The sequence below is a fragment of the Lissotriton helveticus genome, chromosome 9, assembly GCF_964261635.1.
Source record: "Lissotriton helveticus chromosome 9, aLisHel1.1, whole genome shotgun sequence".
NCBI lineage: Eukaryota > Metazoa > Chordata > Amphibia > Caudata > Salamandridae > Lissotriton > Lissotriton helveticus.
The window spans coordinates 269,440,618-269,454,967 of record NC_136070.1 but is presented as its reverse complement, the minus strand read 5'-3'; the positions used below and the strand labels follow the sequence as shown (position 1 = coordinate 269,454,967).

Below are 14,350 nucleotides of genomic sequence, written 5' to 3'. Positions count from 1 at the left end.
TTCTGAAAGCAAAACATGAATCCATCAAAGGACTTGCTTAACCCTGGGATAAGAGGCCTCTTAACACAAGTATCTTGCTGGAGGGAAGAGGCAGGGGCCAGATCTTGTGTCACATTAAGACCCCAGCATAAATTTCCGTATCTGAGACTTTGTTGAAGCATGTATGCATTAGAGGTCCTATTCAGCGACGGCTGTGCATTTAATTTGTATTATTCATAGTAATCCAGTGGGATAAATGAAAAATTTACCTTGCCATGAAAACGTATATATTCAATTGGTGGGCGCAAGAATCTTCCAACCAGTGAAACTTTTTACTGGTGAAAGGGTTATCCTTTGAGAGATTGCTGTGTGAATGGTGAGTACATCTGTGTTGTACCAGGTCAAGACAAGCCGGTTGAGGAAGGGGAGTATGACTCTGTAAATGGAGGTGCAGCACCACATGGTGTAGAGGGACTAGGATGAATGAAATTCATCTAACATTGGATTGTTCATAGATTCACATACTTTTAAACCATTCTAGCATCAGCAGGTTTGGGACACTCTGTATAACTGCCATAGTGGTACTAAAGAGGTACATATAAGAAAATCGTTTATGCAGCCTGTGCATATCCATAGCACAGCCGATTAGGTGGATACAGACTCAGCTCTACCTTAAAGCACCATCAACAGAACAGGCCAGTTTGCAATCATGAAGTACAAACACAAGATTTTTCTACAAGGTAGGCTTGGTGCAATAATGGCAAAATGCAAGTTTGCCAGTGGAACTGAAAATCTTTGCACCAATCTTGTGTGAAGATGATCAAACTCTGCTCCCTTCTGCTTTCATTCCACATGGCATGCACAATGGACCTCTCTGGCAAATTGCAATGTATTCGAGGCATTTCTCTACTTTTTGAGAAGAATGTAACTGGAAAATCTGAAGTAGCAATATCTAACTGCTAAGGCTTATTGTGTTGGCCAATCTGAGCTTGACGGATAGCCACAAGAGCAGGAGTACTGAAGCAGAACAAAAACCTATAAGCCCGTGGGGTTTTCTTAAAAGACTCTTTTAATGCTGCCACTATTCCTAATTTGTCGTCCATGCCTGAGAAGGCTCCAGGGCTTCAAATAAAAGGTTGTGGTATGGCACTGTATAATACTGCGGCTGGAGCAGTGCACGTTGTTAAATCGAAAGAATTTGGCCAATTCCCCTAAGCTTTTTCGGACACTCATTTCTACTGGTGTTTAATTCACATATATTGATCACAATTACATGGACTATGTTGGATATGTGTCCAATTAAACAGCAGCTGGAGTGAGTTAACAAAATAACTTTATGGGAATTTGCCAAATCCTTGGACTGAACAGTGTGCACTTCCCCATCCACAATATTATGCAGTGTCTCACCCTTCTCCCTCCCCATAGGTAGATTAAAGGGTTAATGACGACCCAGGAGCAACCGTTTGACATGAGTTACCTGTACTTTGATTAAAATAGGAGAGTGAGAGAGTAAAAAACAGGGGTTTGCCCCTAATGCACACCCACTCAATGTCTCAGTACTGATGTAATCACTTCTGATCTGTCAACAGTTGGAAAGATTAGAAAAGGCAGCCTGCCACTCTTTTTGTTCATGATCTAGTTTTGTCTTTCCTGAAGACAGTAATTATCTCGAACCGCCTTCTTGGATACAAAGCAATGAATCCGTTTCTCTCAGTCCTTCGATGGGAAATAACTGGTGTATGTGAAGTGCCTCTGATAGACCTTTGGAAGGCAGCTATGTGGCAAACACAGCATACTCTTACCAAGTACTTCTGCCTGGATGATCAGCGGAGTAGCAGGGTAAGGAGAGGAGTGGAAGTTCTCCCAAGTCATGATTCATTATAGTGACAATCTGTCCCGCACATCCTTTTATTTATACTGCGTGTTCAAATAATTAAAAACAATACGAACTTAGGAAAGATTGGATTTGAACAAGAAAATGCTGTTCAACTGCAACTACTTTTGCCAGTATTTGTATTGTTAACAGATTCCGATGCGGTGCCCTCAGCAGCCCTCTGAGGCTTTACTCATATGGCACACCTGTGCTTCTTTAAAATGTAAAAAAGGGCACTGGGAAGGCAGGTACGCCCATCCCCCTTGTGAGCTGCCTTTTTGACACACACGCACAGAGGTAGCCCACTGTCTACACAAATAGGTGTAGGAAATGTATATATTTAATGCTGCTATGTAAAGTATACAGAGGCGTAACGCTTTCCAATGGGGCATAAATGAATTGAAAGAGAATCCATGAAATGCACCAACGCTGGAGAACTGTAGTCAAAGATGGGTCATTTTCTTTTACCACCGCTAGCCACTGGCAGTGTGAGTACAGCTATCTGGGCAGGCCGGTCGGACAGTGTGTCCGACAAGTGATTGTGGTGCTTCCAGTGGATAAAAGGGCGTTCTGATCGAGGCAATACTAGTAGTGCGGGGTCAACTCTGCAGCTCCAGGTTTGTACTTGAAGTAGGACTTGCAGCCTGTTGCTGGATGTGAAGCCTAAGGGGACACCGTCTAGTAGGGGCAGTCTTCAGCGGCACCCAATAGCTGGTCAGGAACTTTAGCCACTCCAGTTGTTACCTGGGCGAGCGCCAGGCCACCTCCAGTAGAAGGAGGTTGGCTTGGATCCCGAAGATTAAACAGAGTGGATTATTAGGCAGGATGGCAGTAACTTGTTTGTCCCAACAGCTGGGGTAATGTCATACCTTTGCTCTGTGTATGATATAGCCCCATTAGGTTAAGCAGTCAATTGGTTTTAGCAACACTGAACCTTTCGTAGATTCACGTTTAAATTATTTCCCCATCATCTGGATAAAAATTGCCAACAAAATCCCGTCCGCAGATCTATAAATCCTATTGTATCCTAAGGGATTTATATTTAGGAGGTAGGGCTATCCACCACCATTGTTGCGGAGTAACCTGTCTGCCAAGATCTAAATCAGGTCCTATATTTTTGAGGAGCTGGTCCAGTGCAATACATATTGAGATGTTATACTTCCACTAAATCGAACAATAGGATTTCAGGGCCTGGCATTTTACTGCCTCTAGAAAAATTGTGGATATGACACCGCCTGCATCAAAACCGTATCCCCTTTTCTCCTCTTATTTCCAAGGTCCTCAACGACAGAGAAAGAATGCTCGGTTTTCACTTGCAGGAACATGCTTATAGGGAAAATCAGAAGGGCACTGCTTACCATATTAAAATGGAAAAGAAAAGAAAGAACGTGAATTCCTCATACACACCCGCCTTACACATCTTTGTATTCTTTGGGGCACAATGTGATACATTTTAACCTACTTTAGAATCAGCCTGAGTTCTTGCCATAGTGAAAGATTCAGGGTCTATTCGACCTTAATCCACGGAGACGGACATTGCAGCTTTAAATTCTACAATTTATCATCCATCTGCCACCTGCAGATCATAAAATCCTCTTCTTACTGCCAGACAAACCTACAGTTCGACATCATGCGGTCAGCCCATCAACACCACTCTCCATTATCCTATGGGCAACTCATCTCTCCTACAGCCAACTCATGCAGTTCAATAAGGGTCAACTCGTGGCATCCAAAACGCAGGCAACTCATCATACAACCCATCCATACCATCCATCCTCCAACAAGCGTCCGCTCCATTCTACAGTGGGTCATCTATCAGTCAACCCATTCATATTATCATCCATCAACAGCCCAGCATTTCATCCATTCTACAATCCATCTATAGTTCACCCGATTCCTTCCACCATCCATCATCCCAGCCTACCATTCGAAAACCCACAAGCCTATAGATAAACGATCATTCTGGAAGCAAGGTAGTGTCTGAGAACCTGGGGTTTCATCACATGACAGTCACAAAAACAGACCTAGAAAAAGAACACTGTTGAGGTCAGGACTTACCACATCCCGGCTGTCTACATCGGATGGACTGGTCTCGGAGGGCGATTTCTCCTTCTCACTCTGTTCCCCATAGAAAAGGGAGGTGAGGCTAATATCACAACATGGAGGGCAAACGGGAAGAGATGGAGTAGAGTATGGAAAAGGAGAAAAACATCAAAATATAAAGGTAGGACGGAAAGCAGGAAAGGGGAGAGTTAGAAATAGCGAGCAGGAGAGAATGGATAAGAGAGATTAACAGTAAGAAAGGGAAGAGAGAATGGAAACGATTAGGGTGTGTGGGTGGAAGGAACAAGGGAAAATAGAATAAGAAAAGAGAAGGAAGGCAGCAGGAAATGGAAAAGGTATAAGGATGAGTGTGAAGAAACAAAGAGGAAAAAAAATAAACAGTGTGAATCTCGTGCAAATTCTATAATGAATATAACAATACTTCAAGATTAGCCCAAAGCAGTGCAGATTACCCAAATCATGGTTGAAATGGAGGACAAATCAATGACAAAAATGATTAAATGTTGAGACAGATCCGTCCCCTTTGCTTCGCGCAGTCTGTCGCCGGCCCCTCGCGCAGACTGTCATGTCCTTATGGAGAACAAGAATCAACAGGCAGAAAGTGATTGGAGACTAAATGAATCAGACAGCACCGTCACCACACCCGGCAACCCTCACCCAGCACCCCTCTGCACTTCGACACATGCCTCCTGGCTGCTGTCAGCTTCAATCTGTGTAACATGTGGGGTGATCACGAGGCGAAGATTAGGGTTCTCCAAATTCTTCCTTAGCAGGCTGCTGCTATGCATAGCTCAGATAGGCGGAGGCCTCGAGTGCCCCCGGCTAGGGAATCTCACTCAAGAACCTCCGAACTGCTTATAGATATATGGGTGCAAAAAAAAAAAGAAAAACATGGGTACACCAAATACTTCCTAATATAGGGCTCTAAAGTATCTTGAGACAGCTGGTGCTTGCTGTGATGTCGTACTTAGCCTGTCAGGAATACAGCATGTAGGGGACGTGAGGAGAGCAAAGATCAGTGATGGATGACCCCTATCGACACCACAAGTAAGGGAAATGGCAAAGTCTTCTTCACCTGCCCTTCGATGGGGGCTCTCACCCAATGGAGGTCAACAGGAAACCCCCTAGGCACTGCATTAAATTATTATGGCTCATTCTCTATCCCACATAACTACCTCTCACACACACACACTGACGGCTGTCTCGCACAAGTTTTGCGGACTTCTTCCAAATGCACTGGAAAGCCTCAAAGAGACACTGGGATGCTCGGTATCTCTGGATGTTTGCCCAATTGCCTCACAAAGATGCTGGGGGCCCCTTCCCATCACTCTGAGTCCCATAACTTCTTCCCTTCCAAAGAAGCCTCACACACACTTTGGGCTACTGACAATACTCCAGCTCCTACTTCCAGAGAGCGCTTTCCATAGACCTGTTGTCGTTCTGATGATCCAATGTCACTGCACACAGGGTGATTTTCTAGCCTCTTAAGGCTGCTTCAAACGTAGTTCGGAGTTTCCACGCTACAACTTTCTCACTAACCCCTAACCCTAGCCAGCCTGACACCAGCTCCAATGCCTCTTTTGTTTTCTACATGAAAGCTTCACACAAACTCTGGGGCTCTCCTCCACCACCCCCTCCAATGTCAAACACATGCAGAGTCCCAATATCAATCTATCAGTCTCACACTAGCTCTTGGGAATATGCCTTGCACAGGTTGAGCGTCCTGCCAGCCCCAGTCCTCTATGCATGCTTCACACAGGTTCTGGATGTGTGGAATATGTTCACATATGTAACAGATGTTGCGTACAAGGCACATCTGGGGACCCATTGCTTTAGTATGAACAACAATCTGTGCTCCACATGTAAATCAGCTGCCCACGCTATAGTAACTTCAGCACCTCGAGAGCACTGCCTGAGAAGGGCTCTCACCTTCACACAGAGAAGCTGGAGGTTCCCTAGCTGTAGAGTGTACTCCAGTCCTTTAGCTCAATGGCACATTCTACCTCTAGGAGGTTCTCGGCCTCAACTTAAGGCGGAAAGCGCTCCCTGCTCATAGAGTTCACAGTCTCATTATTAAACTTCAAGTGTCCTTTTCCTGTGGAGGCTTGCGGTGTTTCCTTTCCATATATGATCCCAGGCTACGGGGTTACATCACTGTCCATGTTGGATCTTACCCAACCGTCCTGAAATTCAGGAAGAAGCTGAAAACTCCTCTCTTCAAGGTACACCAACCTTCTCACAATAGGACTGCACCCGTTACTTGCGACTTTGCAACCACCCTTGAATCAAATTACAAGGCTCTGTCCCTTGTATGCACAGCACTCTGTTGCTCACATACTAGGTCTGACCTATATAAATGCCTTTACATACATACATACGGTGCATACGGAAGGTAAGTATTGCTCTACAAACCTTGACCAAGGGCACAGCTATCTTTAGTGCAGCTACTGTGGTTGCCTTTTACTACTAAGTGCCAGAAGCCCGATTTCCACACATAAATTAATGTCCCATGGTACCCTGATTAGGCCGCTGACTATGAAGGGTTTAAGCTCCACACTGAAATAGCCAGTTACTACAGCTGCAGTTTGTTTTGACCTATTGAATACAGATTCTGCAGTCAAACAACGTGTGCCTGCTATGGTTCTCCCATCAAAAGGCAGCCTGTCCATCACTTTAGAATATGGAGCACGACACAGGCAGCTCATTTGCATCTTCTGCCCAGGTAGCTCAACTAAAGAAGCAAACCTGCCTCTTTAAACTCGGGACATGCTTCTTCACACAGTTTGTTCTCATCTATGTTCTATCCAGCTTTGCTTTCAGGCAGACACACCCCACCCATTGCACAGAGGAGTTTATCTTTATACAGTGCCTGTGATGCCTCATCCAAATACTACTGCGCTCAACCCTGAGGAAATCACTTCCCGCTGAAGAAGCTCCACTCAGACAGTCCCCATTTCTCCTCTCCCTCGCCCTTAGTCCCTCCCACCCACATGTACACAAGGCCTTTTCATCTGCTGTGGACTTCCTTCTGTAGGTTGCAGAGTGCTATTACGAAGAAGCCACATTATTCCCTCCTTGGTGACATAAAAGCAGTGGGTGGAATGCAATGAATCCATCACAATAATGAACCCTGAACTGTAGAGATGGTTAAAGCCTCTCCAGCTTACTTTACAAAATGATAAAAGCTTATTTGTTCCAGGTGAATTGCTCTCAAAGGACATCACCCTCTCTCCTAGCAACGCTGAAGGTCAGGTGAAATCCTCCGGAGACAGCTGCCAGTCGGCCCTGCTGTCGACGTGGCTGATCATCGTTTTTCTGCACCAAAGCGTGAGGCGCGATAAACCCACGCGATGGCCTCGGTTTCTCCACCTCAGTCATGAGATGGGAGTGCCTCGCAACCACAGCTCCAGGGAAGAAACAAGCACCTTAAAATAAGTCACCAGTTCCCTCAGGGAAAAAGGCAGAATGGGAAACGGGAAAATCCATGCATAAAATCTTGGACTACAACATGGTGAACGCCACAGAAAGGGGTTAGTGCTTAACATGCTCGGTGGAGTGTCTGGTGTTTTTGACGGGGACTGGCCTCACAACACCAAACAGAAGATTAAGAAAAAGGTCTCAGTACAAATTCTGTTCAGATTAGGGGTGAGAGCCAGAGTCCACGGGGCAATACGCCAACCCTTGGTTACACAGGTGAATTCTTGCTCAACGGCCTAAAATGTCAAAGTTTGAGATCATAAGTCTCTAGCTTCAAAATTTAGTGCACATCCTTTGTTTCTATCGCAAGGGAAGTGGGAGAGCTTGTTTAAAGACGCCAGAGGCACGTGGTGACTTATTTAAAGTGACTTTGCCTCCTCCTGCAGAGAGCGGAACGCGGGTGTCGATCCCTAATCAATCGCCAGTGCAATCAAACTATCCAAGTTGATTTCCCCAATAGCACCAATAAAAAGCATTACTCGTAGGAATCATAGGTCCTGGTCGTCACCCATCTAGATGGGAAGAGGAAAGAACAACTATTAAACTGAACCTGTTGCCAGAGCATGCAAAGATCAAGTACTCGCAGGCAAAGCGTGGCGATCAACGGATCCCATGACATTGGTTTGTTGCCCAAGAGCAGAGCTCTTCATTCATTCTTTTGACCAGACTGCTTGTGTTGTCTCTCATGACCGCAATTAAAATACCTGTATACAAATACTAAAATCTACCAAGATGTTCATTTCAAACTTGCTCCCTCTTTCCTAAACTAGAACATTTAGAAATTCAAGCAGAAAACCATAGCAAGCGTGATAGGGCTTTTCCCAACTTCTCCCACGGTAAGTAGTGGAGTTAGCACCGTCTTTGCTATGAATACCGTTGTCTACCTCCTCAGGGGGAACGGCAGGAGCAACGGGGCAGAGCCACGCGTGCCGGAACACCGCAAGCGTAGCCACGCTTGCCTGAACAATGCATATGTCATACAACCCCTGCTCAAACAATACTGAAATTTAACAGATGATTGAAATTTCTTCAAATAGACGACTTAAATGAACCCCCTGTGCATGATGGCACCTGTGTCGGTGCACTGATGTGTGTAGTTGATGTAAATCTAGAAAACTGGAAAGGAGATGGCATTGGAAAACTCAAAGCGCAACATAATTAGTACCTGCACCTGTGTTCTGCTTCCTGTTCTTTCTAGAGTTCCGAACCCTATTATACTTGGTAGAACCATCAGCTGCAGTACTGCGCCTCTCGTGCTGCAGAGCACAGTACCCAGAAAACACTGCTAGCTACTAAAACATGGAGTTTAAACAGCACAAACTGATTCCAACGCTGTTCTCCAATATTAATACTATGAAAATGAGAATCTACCGTAGTATTCATCTCATTTTGAGTAACATGGTAAAATGATGACAAACACCACCCAAAATTACTGATAAGCCGGGGATGAGGTTTTCCCACTAGCGAAATTACTGCAGCTTTATACATTTTGCAGCTCAGAATAAGACATAATGAGTAATTTGAGGTATGCATGTCAATTTCCATGATCACTCTTAGTAAGCTATTTTTTATGTTCACATGCCACTAGGTTTTTATTGATGAAATGCGAATGGACAATTTCGCTATGTGCGAATTTCTCAGGCACCTTGCAATTCCAGGTCTACCAGATACTCCACTTTGCAGCTGAAATTGGATTTTCAGTCACCTCATACAGAGCACCAATGCATCACAACGGTATCTCAGAGGGCCCCACCGTTCCGCTACAAATTCACCCATACATGCTGCTCTTCAAACCAAGACAACCCTCAACATGATGGAGGTTAAAATCTGTGACCTGAAGTAGGAACAGAGCTTACCTGTCATTATCCATGAGCAATGCCAAGCGCCCATAGTCCCAGGCTGCCTTCCTCAGGCAGGAAAACACCAGGAGGAGAATCTAGATCAGCGTGGGAAAGAGAAACCGAGCACAACGGGTTAACTTCATGCTGGCTGGCAACCGAGGCTCTACTGCAAACAAAAAGCTATGGACAGCCCTCATTGTCCTCGAGACAGCTGTCCTGATCCCCCAACTAAGATATTTATCAAAACCCTCTTCAACACTGACAAAATTACCCCTCACATCTCCCAACAAAAATGCAAAATATATAATCGCTTTCAAGCTGGCTTCTCTAACCAGTAGCCCGTGAGTAACTGCTAGTTCTCCTGTAAGTAAGTAGCTCTCCCAAGTGCAGCCCAGCCTATTCAGTTTGAAGCTTTTTATTGGATTAATTAATCTACACATATCAACACTGAAAAGTGGAAAATGTGTATATTTTCAGGAATCATAAAGTGATCTTTGGAGAAAAACAGCTGAGTTTTCGAAATATAATTATAGCTGACATGTGAGTGAAATCATGTGGCGTAGAGGATACTTATTACTAATATTATAATTTTGTCTTTTTTACATTACAACTGGCAACTGTGCCTGATGCATTAAGATGACCACTGCTGGGAATCGAGCATATGGTGGCAATGAACATAATATTGTCTGATGTGGTCACTATTACAACACTAATATTAGTAGCTCAAGATGATTTTCATTGAACGCAAGTAGCTCTTATTGCTGGTAAGGTTGGAGACATCTGCTTTAAGGTATAAGATCAAAAGACTCAAGACATCAAACCGCGATAATTTCACAAATTGAATCTCGTTTTTCTATTTATCTTCATGTAGCCCTGTGCTTCTCTCACCACATTAGTGACATTAGGTAGTGGCAGTCGCAAAGGGCGGGGCAGAAATCAACAGCAACCACAAAACCAGTGACAGGACCACAATGAACAAGGTGAGGGATAGGGAGAGAAAAAAATCTTGCCTGGTCATTAATTTGAAAAAAAAGAAAGGCAGTCATGTTAATTTATGACTAAGTAAACGCTCAAATTTCTAAGTGTAATATTTAGGAAATCCTTCCTTAAAGATATTTTAAAGAAATATTTGCTTTCTGGCAATATTTCAGCAGTATGTCTTTGATGGTAAAGTGTATACAGAAAGCTAAAATGGTCCTAAAACTTATAAGAATCAAATGTAGATTTTGTTAGTCTAGTCAACCTCATATTTCTTTAGTTGCTTCTTCATCAGAGTTATCGGGTGTATATCGGAATATCGAGAACAAAATCATTGTGCCACAGATATATTCCCGCCAGAATACTGACTGCCAAGAGATTGTGAAATTGATGTATGTAGTCATGTATACATTTACTAATTTTTAGCTCAACACCTATGTATATTGAAAATATGAATATCAAAGTACATAGATGTGCAGTTAAGTTTAGTAAAAACATACTTGCCTTTAAATGCTTCCCTTCACAATATGTTTGTAGTGAATATTCTGGCTACAATATTTTTGTAACACGATATTTCACAATAAGTATTCTGGTAGCATATCAAATTGGTCACATACAAATTTACCAAAATCAGTAAAGTGGAGACGAGCATGCATCACTGACTTCCGAATTTCTGGGTCAAACATGAATATGTCAGGGTACAGTGAAGCTTTCAATGTACGATACATTAAATACATTGAGACAAGGCTTCCATGAATATTATTTTTAAGAGCACCAACATATCCTTCTTTAGGCATAGAATTAGGCAGACCTTTCAAAGACAAAATTATTAAGGTAAATTGTGTAATGAAACCATTCTAGGATTTGAGCGGAAAAAAATATATAACAAGCATTGCCACTTCCTCTTACCAGCCAAAGGACGAAGTTTATAGCCAGTACGGTGGGAATGCCCCCGAAAGGCAGCCCCTGCAAAACGGTGCTGTGTGATCGAGCGCTGTAGCATTGCTCTTCAGTGATGTTTCCAGAGCTAGCGGCAAAGTTGAACATGTCCCAGGAGATAGGGTGGCCACTTGAACTTGCCTCTGGAAAGTACACGCGGTCATCCATCCCACGGCTGCCAGGCCACGCGGGCTTTCACTCTGTGAGGGAAAAGCAAAGGGATTATATTTGTCATAGATAAAGGAAGAGAGCTCTCAAACACAGACAATGACTCAGCGATCAAAAATACTGGCTTCCTTTGGTTAGACTATAATCCCAATTGATGGAGCTGCAATAAAGCACCATGTAATGCTATCCTGACATCAGAGCCCTATGATACGCAACAAGATATGGTCCGGAAGTTAAAGTGGTTAGGAGGAGGTAAAGAAAGCACACGAAGTGTTCCTCATTAATTGGAGAGAACTCTTTGTCGATGGAAAACATTGACAGCGGTGTAGTCCAGTTACTTTGTGCTGGGAGCTCTGGAGGATGCTGTGCTTACCATAGGTTAACTCCCCAGGCTATTCCCTAAGCCCTTAACATCAGTTTTTTTAGGACAACCTTCTAGACTCAAGTACCCAGAAAACCGAAAGCTGCGGCGTTAGGGATTGAATTACCCCATCTGCTCCCTACAACATGCAGCATTTGTCAAATCATGTATATCAACATATAAAAGCTAGAGTTATAATTTCTGGTGTATATTTTTGCACACTTAGGCTGATCATCTTAGTTTACTAGGCATGGCAATGGGCAGGATGCTCCAAGAAGCTCAGCCATGCGTGCTACAACCATTAGAGAAAGGCGGTCAGAAAATCCAATGCCGAAGAGGTGGTACGCCTTTACGTTTTTTTAAAGTTCAAGCATCTGAGTCCCTTACTGGGCTCTGGACACAGACAGCAGAGGGAGAGACGCAGGTGATGAGTAAGGAGAAGGAACGCTTACAGGCCAGTTAAAGAGTTCTCAAAGATAAGACAATTGAATAAAGATGGTTCTGTCATGTTGAAACAACCATGGGTAACTCCATCACCACAGACGTAAATCTATTATTGAAGACATCAAGTAGTCAGCCTATCATCTACATAATTCATTATTTGAGAAACAATCGGGAATGGCCACCTTCATATCAGCCCAACCTAGGGTCAAGCTGCCTGGGGACCATGAGAATGCTCCTCTAGAGATGGTGCAGTTGGACAAAGTGCCATCTGAACATTGTGCAGACCAGTAGTCTGAAGACCATGCAGAGATACCTGTTGCACCCTACACTAAACAATTGATGACCATTTTTAACATAAATTTGGTTTTGCTCTGTAAAAGAATGTTAATGACAATAGGAAGAGTTTGTCGGATGCTTGAAGTGATTTTCAACCCTCTATAATCTAAGGAGGCATTCGATTTATGGGCTCCTAATTTTATATCGCTATTTAAAAGTTTGGGATAAAAATGCACGAAAACCTGATTAACTGAAGCAAGCTTCTCTTTAGAAAGAGCTGGAAAGCTCTGTGTGTCTTTAAAGCCCTAAAATGAACGTATCAAAAGATAACACTATTCCATCCTAACCTCCAGGGAGATGAATGGGAACATAATATGCATGTGCTTATTAGCAACGTGTCTGATTTATATAAACATTAATATGCACCTGTTCCTCTGGTTACTGAAACAAATGGATGGCTCATTCAGCGCTGAGCACTGCTTCCGCTCACAGGATGACAACCTGTCCATCCATACTCGATAACGCACAGCTGGGCACATGCACTCAAAAGCAAAGTTCCTTCTACTAGAGCCACTGCCAGTATTAAAATACCACCAACTGCCAGAAGTGCAAGTTCAGGGTAGATATCAGTAGTGCCACGTGCATAGGACATGGTCAGTGGGTAACTGGTCAAAAGCATGGCACAACAGGCTGCTGGGTATGCAGTCGAGTGTTTTGTAATTATATGCTGTGAGTTTAGAACGAGTCTGAGACGTTCCAGATTGGAATGAAGTGCCTGAGAACGCTGCACTTCAAGACGGTTATCTGAGTAGGTTTAGGAATTTGGGTGGAACTACACATTACTCACTGGTCAAGTTTATTTTTATTTTTAAATTAATCAGAGATATTCTTAAGGTAGAACTTCGTATCAGACTTATTTCAGGATAAAGAGTTTTAGGCAAGAAGTAATAACGGAGTCCTGTTCAGGCTGTCAGAGGCATTCGGGACCTACCATGAAACCGTGTGTTAGTTTTAGGAGGCCACACCACTTGAGCCAGGTTAAAGGCAGATGCCTTAATCTGGCTCAGCAGGATGTCCTCTTGGGCCTCAGGCCCGAAACGAGACAAACTTTCAACATGCTACTGTCTTTTACCCATGCTGTAACCTAATGCACAAACAATTAAAGACAAAGAAGTAACCTTTGATGGAAACGAAAGAAAAAAAGATACCCATTTAGTGGCTACATTGCACAACGTGGGACTGGAAAATCTGAGGTCAATCTCAGCTTCACCGAATTGTGTGATCCTTGGCCAATATTTTATTGTATTGTATCTTTATAGCGCTTACTACCCCTGACGAGGTGTTGAAGTGCTTTCAGGTGAGTAGCATGCTACTCTAGAACTAAAAAGGATTAGTGGTGAAGCGGTTTAGCGAAATTTGAGTTAATTTGAGCAGTGGACGTGCAAGGTCTGTTAGTTGGATTGAAAAGGATAAAGGGGGGTATAGAGAGGATGTAACTGAGCACCCTTTTTCTCTATTATCACATATGAGAGTATTTTTAAATACATGTGTAGTACATAAACCTGCACAAAAAAAACTTCTGTTTAATTTAATAAACTATAATGTAGTTAGAATCTAGGCCACATATTGGGTGAACATGGCCAATAACTCACCTCTCAGTTCACTAATGGCATTGTCGTCAGAGTAGGACCTGAATGTTTCTTTGTTCATGTTTTAAATATATCACTTTTGATCATGTTAAGATAGATACTTTTTTGAATTTTGAAGAGACTTTATCATGCAAACCTTTTGTACATAAAGTATGTTGCATGATCTACATGCAAAATATTTTCATGGCTCGTTCATGCACAGGCTCTTGTAGCCAAGCCAGACCACTGGCTCAGCTCTGCATTCAAATTTCATGGCTCACCTACCTCTAGGCTCAGGTTTTAACAGGTGATAGAGGTAGAT

At 43.2% G+C, this 14,350-nt stretch overlaps 1 protein-coding gene across 4 annotated transcripts in view; it reads right to left on the bottom strand.

Moving 5' to 3' along the window:
- The window catches only part of TMEM63C (transmembrane protein 63C), a 739,018-nt gene that overhangs the window by 382,558 nt on the left and 342,110 nt on the right, over positions 1 to 14,350 (bottom strand). For 2 of the 4 annotated variants that reach the window (XM_078659951.1, XM_078659952.1), the window contains 4 exons: positions 11,122 to 11,351; positions 9,250 to 9,329; positions 7,873 to 7,905; positions 3,911 to 3,998 (listed from right to left, as the gene is read on the bottom strand). In XM_078659951.1, coding sequence (XP_078516077.1) covers positions 3,911 to 3,998; positions 7,873 to 7,905; positions 9,250 to 9,329; positions 11,122 to 11,319 — 399 coding nt within the window. In that variant the 5' untranslated portion in view covers positions 11,320 to 11,351. The remainder of the gene's footprint in view (positions 1 to 3,910; positions 3,999 to 7,872; positions 7,906 to 9,249; positions 9,330 to 11,121; positions 11,352 to 14,350) is intronic. The other 2 variants (XM_078659954.1, XM_078659953.1) reach the window with 1 other exon arrangement.